General features: G+C 49.7%; 1 protein-coding gene across 1 annotated transcript; it reads left to right on the top strand.

Moving 5' to 3' along the window:
• The first annotated feature begins 1648 nt into the window (after nt 1-1648).
• LOC140216741 (uncharacterized) lies at nt 1649-2542 on the top strand. Its single transcript, XM_072287241.1, has 2 exons — nt 1649-1806; nt 1999-2542. Exons 1-2 carry the CDS (start codon nt 1649-1651, stop codon nt 2540-2542), a joined length of 702 nt encoding a protein of 233 aa, XP_072143342.1.
• Nucleotides 2543-10371: the final 7829 nt, after the last annotated feature.

Below are 10371 nucleotides of genomic sequence, written 5' to 3'. Positions count from 1 at the left end.
GGGCCGACAAGCCAACACCATGGTGCTCGGGTCTCGTCGTCGTCCGGAAAGGCGATGGTTCCTACCGCCTCTGCGTCGACTTGACACAACTGAACAAGGTCGTCCTCCAGGAACGACATATTCTACCAACTGTCGAGCAAGTCCTTGGCCTCCTTGGCGATGCAACAGTTTTTTCGAAGCTGGACGCGACCGCAAGCTTCTACCAGGCGAAGCTCTCTAAAGATTCCCAAGAGTTTACGAGGTTCATCACGACATACGTTCGATACTGCTTTTGCCGGCTCCCATTTGACATCACCTCCGCGCCAGAGTATTTCCAAAAACAGATGGCAAGAATTCTGGAGGGCCAAGAAGGAGTCGCCAATATGATAGATGATATTCTGGTTTTTGGACGCACCCGCCAGGAACATGACGCCAGAGTGATTCAGGTGCTATCTCGCCTCGCAAAAGCAGGTATCACATTGAACCAGGCCAAGTGTCATTTTGGGGTACCCGAGGTCTCCTTACTCGGACTCGTCGTCTCAGCACAAAGCATCAGACCAGATTCGGGCAAGGTCGAAGCAGTCAAAGCCATGGAAGCTCCAACGGACGTCACCGGCGTTAGAAGACTGCTCGGAATGGTGAATTATCTTGCCAGATTCTTGCCGCACATCTCGGATGTCGCAGCGCTCATGAGAGCCGTACTGAACAAGTCTGCGAGTAGGCAGCACGAGCAAAAGGCAGCATTCGAGAAAATCAAGGGACTCTTGACGTCAGATAGGTGCATGGCTAAGTACCACCCGTCGTACGCCACTACGGTGTCTGCAGAAGCAAGCTCATTCGGACTCGGCGCAGTTTTGCTACAGACGCAACCCTCAGGAGAGCGCCGCCCAGTCGCGTTCGCTTCGAGGTCAATGACCAAGACCGAGCAGCGTTACAGCCAGACTGAAAAAAAAATCATCGGCAACGACATGGGCTATCCAAAGGTTCGACGAGTTTGTCCGTGGCATTCCCTTCGACGTCGAGACTGACCACCTGTCACTGGTTTCACTTCTGGGCAAGATTGAACTGGACATATTGCTGCCTCGTATTCAGAGACTACGGCTGAAGACCATGCGATACCAGTTCCGTATGCTGCACGTGCCAGGAAAGCTGCTAGCCACAGCCGATACGTTGTCGCGCATCACCTACAAGCCACCCACTCCTCTAGACACAATCGAACTTTTTGCAGCACAGGTAGTCGGCTGCACGTCGGAAGTCTTGCCATGCAGCCCTAAAGACGTGCGACAGGCACAAGAGTGATGGCGAGTGCAAGGCCCTCGCCTCCTACTTCCAGCATGGTTGGCTACAAAATACCAAGATACCACTGGACCTCTCAATGTACGCCTCTGTGGCAGACGAGCTCTCGGTCTGCGACGGTGTTCTGCTGAAAGGCGCCCGGATAGTCATCCCATCGTCTCTTCGGCCAGCCGTCTTGACGCTGTTGCACGAAGGTCATCAGGACATCAACAGGACCAAAGCCCTAACTCTGGAGTCGGTTTGATGGCCTGGTATCTCGGCAGACATCGCCTCTCTCGTCGCCAACTGCGAATAGTGCGCTTCCACCCGCGTGAACTTTGCCGAGCCCCTGCTCTCCACGGCCCTACCTGGACATCCCTGGGAATTCCTTAGAATGGACTTGTTCCACCTCAACGGCCAGACGATCATCCTGGTGGTCGACTATTACTCAAGGTTCCATGAGGTGGTAACCCTGAGGAGCACGACAGCTCAGGCAGTCATCGACGCTCTGAAATCCATCATTGCCCGCCATGGAATCCCGCAAGAAGTCAGGTCAGACAGCGGTCCACCATTCTCGTCGCAAGTGTTCGCGGCGTTTGCAGCGTCATATGGCTTTAACCACGGGACCAGCAGTCCCGTGGTTAAAGCACACTACGCTCAATCGAACGGAGAGGCTGAGAGGATGGTGCGTACAATCAAGGACTTGTTTCGCTAGTCAAAGGATCCTCATCTGGCTCTGCTCAGCTATCGGGATACTCCAGGAGTTGACGGCTTTAGTCCAGCCCAGCTGTTGATGGGACGTCAACTAAGAACCAGAGTCCCAAAGCAAGACTTCCAGCTACGTCCCAACTTGCCGCCAACGAAAGACGTCGTCGCCAAGGATGTGGCTTACAAGCAGAAGCAGGCCGACAGCTACAACAGGCATCATGGAGCTCGAGACTTAAAGCCACTCCAAACAGGTCAGCGTTTCTGGGTGCGACCTGATCAAATGCAGGCTACGGTGCTCAGTCCGGGGCAAAGACCAAGAAGCTACGTGGTCGAAACGGAGCGAGGTGGAACCTACAGCGCAACCGGCGTCATGCCTTTTGGGCCTACTGCCTCTGGAGAGGAACCACCACCACTGCAGCAAGTTCGCTGTCAGGAACCTCAGCCTGCCAACATCGTGGAATCCACGGTCCCCCTCGGAAAGTCTGTGCAACAGTCCCCTGCAGCCAGGGACCGCAGTGACGGTGTGACACGAACTCGTGACGGCGGGCCTGTTACTCCGCCGCGCCGTTTGAACTTATGAAACTTTTCACACGTTTGGCTTCCTGAATCCCTCCCGTCTAACCTTCAATGCTTCAAGGGGGGGGATGTAGAGGTCGCCACAGTTCAGCCCTATTTGTTAGGCTGCCACCAGAGTGTGGCGCCCCCTGTGACCTATGTGTGTGTCTATATATGTTCGGGCCCAATAAAGGAGGGTCATTCTCGTTTCGTCTAAGCAAGCGGCGGTACGTGTCAGTCCGTCCCTGCGTGCCCGTGCCCCGCGGCACTAACCACGCTACACTTACCAACTATCTCAGCTTTCTGTCGTTCTGTACAATCTCTTCTTTTTGTTTTTAAGCTGCCGAAGCTTGTTGGTAAACCAAGGACAAGTGCTTTTGCAGGAAATTGGTAACATAGGAATGGAGGTGTCAATGAGTGAACTGAGGATGGCTTTAAAAGGGACCCATTTCTGCTCAATGGAACGTGAATGAAAATCATGCAGAAATTGACCTAAAAATGTTGTTAATTCATTGTTAATTGCGTCGAAATTGGCTTTACCGTAACATCTTATTTTCTTTTTCGTAATTATTCTTTTGCTCACGCAAAAGTTAATCCATCCAGTTATTACATCATGGTCAGCGATGCTTGCTTCAGAGTTATGTCGGAAAATGTATCAGCATTGTTTCTTAAAACTAAGTCTAGTATATTGGCAGAAGTTTCAGTGCATCGTGTTGGTTGCATCGTGTTGAAGTTCGGTTAATGAAAAATCAAGGCAAGTGCTGAGAACGGTATGTGCTGCCGCATCCGTGGCCGATACGGACAGCGTTATTTGGAAAATTGAAATCGTCAAATATGATAATTACGGACCTCGGAAAAAGCGCGCACACCTCACTCAGCACTCAAGAATACTCATCGGAAAACGCGCCAGACATGTCAGGTGGACGGTAATAAACTCCAATGATCACACCAAATGCAGCACCCTTCAAGGAAATCCAAGTACATTCAAGAAAATCGATAATGATGGGTGCGGCAATGAATCCTTCCTTTATCGCGATGAGCACGCCGCCCCATCTACGCTGTTGCCTATCACATCGAAAAAAACATGAAAGTGGATTCACTCGTAAAGATGCTGTTATCGTGTATGATGACGTTAAACGGAAGCTGAAAGCTTTTCCAGAAAAAATGAGTGAAGAGCAGTACGTCATGGTTTTCAACCCTCTGAATTCGAATATCGCATCGAAATTGAGCGAAAGAAAGCGCAAACATATTTTATTTCGACGAAAAGTGCAGCAGCGGACACGCCCAGCTCGCGCACCTCGTTTGCGCCTGTGATTGGTCGGGCACCTCGTGACGTCAATGGTGCTCTTCCGGACCGACTGCTGCCGCTACACACGAAGAACAGTGCAAGGTGGTTTGGTGTTGTTTTGCTGAGACTGTCATGGAAAATTTCGAGAGCTTGCGTTTCTCTGAGGAGTTCGGCGTTAAGTCCAAACCCCACGAGAGCGATTTTGGGCGCGACGGAGACGGGCGACGGCTTCGAGCGACAAAACAGGCCGTTGCTTGAACAGATCGCTCGGTGTTCTCGCTCGATCGCTCGTTTCTAGAAATCTAGAACTCGTCGCTTGTCGCCCGGAAGTGCTACGAGCGACTAGCCAATAGTGCGAAGCCGGAACTGGATGTACATAACTCAAATACTACTGTTTGTCGCGCGGAACGAGAAAACTATTGAATTGTACAATTGCAAGAATAAGAACCGAGTGCAAGACCTTCAGAAATATTTTATGCTCCTTTTTCAGTAAAATGCATCAACTTAAATTGATAAAGCATGCGTCACGCTAGTTTCGGCGCGTTTATTGCTGCCCTCATACCGGGAAGTCGTCGCTCAAAGCCGTCGCTCGCGTGGAGTTCAGCTTGCAGGCGACGAGTGAACGCGACAGCCATCGCCTCGCTTGTCGCGCTGTCGCTGTCGCGTGCAAGATCACTTGTAAGGGGTTTATACTTTACTCCCTACATGTACGAGCCGATTGCGAAGAGCCGGCCTCTCCAAGAAGCAAAAAGTGCTGGTGCGAGCACTGCTTTCCACGGGAACGAAGGCGAAGTGTTAGCATCTCCTTGTGTTGGAAATGTTCTTTGGCGAGTATGCTTTGTGTTAAGCTGCATTCAGCGTTCCAGTGAGTACGTTTCCGGACAAACAACTGTAGTGTTATGTTCCTGCATGCCTCCTCGTTGAACGTAAGCGGTGATTGAACTCCGGCATTTGTGCGCTGCCCCAAAGCTGTCGGCAATCTACACAGACGGTTTAAACGTGGGAAAAGTTTACCGGCTGTTGTAGCACGTGTAGTATAGAACCTTTATCAGCTCGCCATCCGCACGCTACTCGCAAGGGGCGAATTCCGTCGTCTACGTGAGATGGTCGGTTTCTCTATGTCTGCGAGAGAAGGGAGAGCGCAGCGTCCTGGCGTGAGCAGGCTTTCCAACAGATGCAAACTTTACGCTTGCACATCGTTATGGTAGCTGCATGCAGGCTGTTTCACAACACACGTGCGAATAGAAAATTCGCGGCGCTTGGCGATGAAACCTGCGTCAAGGGTGGGAGATACACATGCACCTTCCGTTCAGCGTGCTAACACGAAGGAGAACCCAAAGCACCCATTATTGATAAACTCCGGTAGTAATCGTCACGGAAGTGGTTAGTGCACAGCACTGTTGTTCTTGAGCGCTTGAAGTTGTTTCGCTTCACAGCAGCCTCCCACTTAGCTGAAAGCTTCTGGTCTTGCAGGAACTAATGGAACATCAGAACATCATCGCGGGCGCCGGTGTTCGTGGAAGCGTAGGCTGCACAGAACGCCGAAATGATCGGCCTACAAGTTCAATGGATGCTGCGCACGTCAACTACCACTCCTATATACACACAAACAAAGGAATGTAGGGTCGAGCGAAGCAGATTAGGACGGCACGCACGCAGAAATAGGCCCGGTCAGGCACGGTCGCGGAGACTGCGAAGGAACGGAACACCAGTGCTGACGTCACTGCGCCGCGGTTTCCGGTCTCCGCTCGCATCGTCAGCGACAGCAGCAGCACGCGACGCTTGACGGGGGGTGGAGCTAAAGTGCAATTTTAACCAACGATTGCGTCGCTCCTAAGTGAAAAATCCCCCACAAAATTTTACCTCCATGGTTTATAAGGTCCCCGCATCCGTATATGAGCGTCTTATTGAATTGGACAGACTCTTCAGCTTCCCTATAAGCCAGGTCTCGGTAAGTAACACTAAAGAAGCCTGGAATGAATCGATGAGCGATGAGAGCGCAATACCATTAGCGACAACACTTCTAGCGTTGGTGTATAAAAAGAGAAATTTATTATCAGTGCTACAGTGCAATTTTACGGGTGAGCTAGTAGATGAACCTGAGCTTAATGAAACAAAGGAGGAACATCATTCATTTCTGCACCGGCAAACAAGAGCAGCCGGCCTTCATTGGTGTTCCACTCGTAAACATCATTGTTACAATGCAGTTTGTTGAAAACAAGACGTACTCGATCTCCGTCTTTCTTCATAGTTCGCGAGAACTGGAGATGCTTCCGTCGTTTTTCGCGTACTGCTTCCGAGTAATCTCGCGATATGCTCAAGTTAGCGTTTTTCAACTTATGGCCGCGGCTCGGAACCACTTCAACTTCCTTCTCATTGAAAAATTTGTCTATTATAGGCCGCTTCTTCTCAGACGAAAAGCGGCCCACACGATGTGCTCTCGAGATTAACGTCACGGTAAGCCCAAGTTTTTCGGTACAGAAATTACTTGCGAGTCGTTCTGACTCTTCCCAAGTTTCAGAATTCGCCGAATCTGTTAAGCCATAAAAGAGAACGTTAGACCACCTAGAGCGATTTTCCAGGTCGTCAATTTTTTCCTGGGCGCTTACGAGACCATTGTCACTGCTCGCGATGGACTGAGCACATGGGGCCGCTGCAAATTTCTGCTCTAGATCAAGGACACGATTTGTCAGTTTTTCTAAATCATTGTTTAAAGGGGCCCTGAACCACTTTTTATCGAAGTGGAGAAAGCCATTTAAAGTGAAGATGGGCTATTTCAGAACCACTTTGCCCCAAAAAGTGCTTCAATGCATTCAGCAGAAGCGGAGTTATCGGCAATCAAACACGGCCTCAGCTGTGCTCCCCTTCCTCCTCCAATGCCTTGCACTGCGAAGGCTACGGCGTAGACGTTAACCTGGCGCGCAATTCAAGTTTCCGATTTGGTGCCTATGCCGCGCTAAACGTAAACCAAACGCGGCTGTCCTCACAGAGCCGCAGTGCGCTTAGCCACTGGAGTCGTGGCGGCACCTCGCGGCAGCCGCGGTGTAGCCGAGCGCAGCGACCAATAGCATCCGCGTATTTGGGTGTGCTTTATGACGAAATAAAGCACGCAGAAAAGAACGAGGAGCATGGGGTTTTTGAAACGAAAGGGTTTGACAAAAAGGTGACTTCGCGCTCCGCTTCGGAGCTCCACGGCCCGCGTAGGACAGCAGAACTTGGCTGAGATGTTCACAACAGCGTATGCTACCCGCGGACCATGTTATGTAACCAAGCCCGAGGGGTGGTTCAGAGCCCCTTTAAATCTGCGTGCATTTAAAGCACCTTGTTCACAGATTCTTGAAGTACTGAATTATTAGCTTCAACACGCAAAACAGAGCCAGCCACAAGGTCTAGCTTCTCCTCTTGAGCCTTAGGCATGGGTCCGGCGTTAAGCTCGGCATCACCACCCAGAACAAGCAGGCACATGAGATACGACACACACGCGCGAACACTTTTCAAAACATGAGGCAGCCACAACACCGCTAAAAGACAGACATAATCGTCACGATAGGAATAAGCGTCAAAGTATCTAATTTGCATAAACATCAGCGGTGAGCGTTGTTACGATTGGCCTGCAGGGGCACTGCTCTGCGCACTCATCTCAGCCCGCTGCAGTAGTTTCGATCGTTCTGCGGGGGTGGCATCCTTCAGAGAATCGGCGACGGCAGGAAAGTTGACCGACCATGCACTTCGTTCAGAGAACTGGAGAACATAGCAATGTTAATCAACCATGCGCTTTCTTCGTAGAGTCGACGGCACCTGTAACTCAAGCCACGTTTGGCGGACCGTGTATTGTTGGTTGATTCGCCGTCGCCTTCATGGTGTATTTGCAGCAAGAGAGCTTCTCGGAGAAGGGTGCTTTGCGGTGCGTTTTTCCTCGGGCCCCAGGATTCGAAACAGTCTGCTGACATTCGTGGCGGCTATCAGAGAATTCAGCTCTGGAATTAAGAGGCGCTGGCTAGGGTCAGGCGTGACACTCTGGCTACGAGGACCCGCTCAACTCGGTGGGTTCTTGGAACTCAAAGTGCGTTCGTGAGTGTGTGAGCCCTCCCCCTCAAAGGCGGGTCGACTACGTCTCCAACGACTGTGAACGGTCCGATTGAACGAAGGTTGGACAGTAGCTTTCCCTAACCTAGTGATCTAGGGAAGACAGAGTGTTTTTAAGGAGCTGTGTGCTGGTCAAGCGGTGCTGCTTGGAGCTTGGAGCTCGTGTGCTGTGTGCTTCGTCTTGCGTGCTCCATTTGGGAGTCATGCTAGACTGCTGAAATCTATCTGATGTTTTAATGTATATACTGTAGATAAACCCTGTACTCCCAGTTTCCGATGAGATCAAGTTCCTCACTACAACCACGTCCCAAGCGTTAGTGAGTTGGGCGACGGCATGGGCCAGCTACCACATAGTTGATGCCCGACTACAAATGCCAGCGGTGAGATCGTCCTACAACTCTTACAGCGTAGGATCGCAGTAGCGGTGCCGTGGCCCAGGGCGGCGTCGGAATGCGCGCACTTTTGTACTGCCCGCTGAGCTTACTCAGTCCCACGTTGCCAGACTGAAAAAACTGCGGCGTCCAGAAGTGGCGGAGCATCCAGGAGAGGTGTAGTGACCAAAAAGGGTATTGATAGGCCGCAGTCCGTTAACGAAAAGGCCGGCGCTGGGTGCACGCACGTGGCAGCAGACGACCCCAAGTGGAGTCCGCTGCTGCCACGCATGATGACGTCACAAAAAGAAAGTTTAATAGAAAATACATAAAATGCTAACATTATCGTTTTGTTGTTAAATGCACTACGCCTAAATAAATAAAGCATTTATTTTATGCTGGGTTTTAAAATCGAAAACGACTGTCGGCGGCTACAGGTGTTCTGTGGCCTACGCGCGTGCATGCAGTGGAAGCATCATTATGGTTCCTTGTGGCTGTGTGGTGTGTACTGTAGTACTGAAGCACTCTGTAATATCTGCGAGTACGAATAACGTTGCCGTTACGAAGCTACAGAAGCTTCGAACGAACTGTACTGCATCCACGAAACAGCACGACATGTCGCCTGATTTGGACTGTCGGTTTCAAAGAGTCGTGGTAACACAGCGCCGACTGCATATTGTGCCGGCCCGGATAATGCATATTGCAGGGTGTGTCATATGTAGCACTTTTTCAAGTTTTGTTTACGCTTCCTGGTAAAGCCGGATGCTTGTTTGGCCTTTGAGACCACGTCGACACACTGCTCACGAGCTCTAAAACGCAGAAGTGGTGCGCGCCGGCATTGACGTCGATGTAGTGTGCATACACATTTCCAAATCACTTTGCAAAGTAAGGGCGCCTTTTGTCGATGAACAAAGTGCATTCACACATTTCGCGTCGCCTTACGCACGCAGAAGCCTAGTAACGAAAGCCTGGATGTGAAACGTGAATCTAACAGAAAGGCCTGTTCCCGCCTGAAGGCAGTGTCAGCTAGTGTCCCTGACGAGTTTTAAGTGACTCACACGAGGCTGGGCGTTGAACAGTGTGTGAAGTGCCGCTGCTTCAGTCTGGCCAGTGCCCAACCCGCCTTCATGAACCATTAGAAATCCCCAGTGTATTAGTTGCTATAGATTGTGGTACAGTGAGACAGCCATTCCATAGCAGGAATGAAAATTACCTGTGGAAGTAATAGTAATGCGATAGGTTTTTGAGGCAATTGTCAGTATGTATCACACGCATGGGAATGCTATCATTTACACCCCGTGCACGTGTTTAGATAAATGCTTTATCTTCTGAAAATATGGTACAGCACCTAGATCTTGAGTGGATCTTTCACTGTACAGGCTACACTAAAACCTCTCTACTTTTGTACTTTTGTGTGCTTCATTTTTACCAACTGTCGTTGCTCTACAAGAAGGCCAAGTTTCTCTCACTGAGTTTCACTCGCTAAGGGAACAGGCTTGTGCGACTTACCTGAACTTGAAGCAATCAACAGGAGTTACACACATCTGGTAGAGCTTTAGTGGTACAATTTGCAATTGGGGGCCATTGTGCATGCACCCCTAGGAAATCATTTCCTATGGCAAATACTAACATAGTGGCATTTCTTTAAATTTGTATGCCTTAATATTATTGTTAAAATATAGAAGTATGTCTGCAAATTTAAGAAATGTTGAGTCCCTGACGTAATTCCTAATGCATTTTGGTACATTATATTATTCCCAATAGACTCTTCAGTATCGCTGTTATTTCTCAGCATTCTCTCACAACAGGCATTCTTTCATCTTTGAAACAAACGAAAGACCTCCCTGTTTTTGAATCTGGCGACTAAGGCATTTGTAGCTATATATAGATTGATCTTCTTAGCACCTTATTCAAGTAAAATGTTAGAATACATAGTTTATAAGCGCATTCTTGAATTCATTGAATCACATAATGCCCATGTAAATTCTAACGTGGCTTTCTGCATGGATTTATTACCATATTGCAGTTAACTCACGATGTCACTCATGCTTGTGTTTTGTAGCAATGTCAATCATGATTATTAGTCTGCACTTCATTTGCTTGCTTTTT

Source organism: Dermacentor andersoni, chromosome 1 (genome assembly GCF_023375885.2).
Source record: "Dermacentor andersoni chromosome 1, qqDerAnde1_hic_scaffold, whole genome shotgun sequence".
In the NCBI taxonomy this organism is placed as follows: domain Eukaryota; kingdom Metazoa; phylum Arthropoda; class Arachnida; order Ixodida; family Ixodidae; genus Dermacentor; species Dermacentor andersoni.
This window is presented reverse-complemented; position numbering and strand designations above follow the sequence as displayed.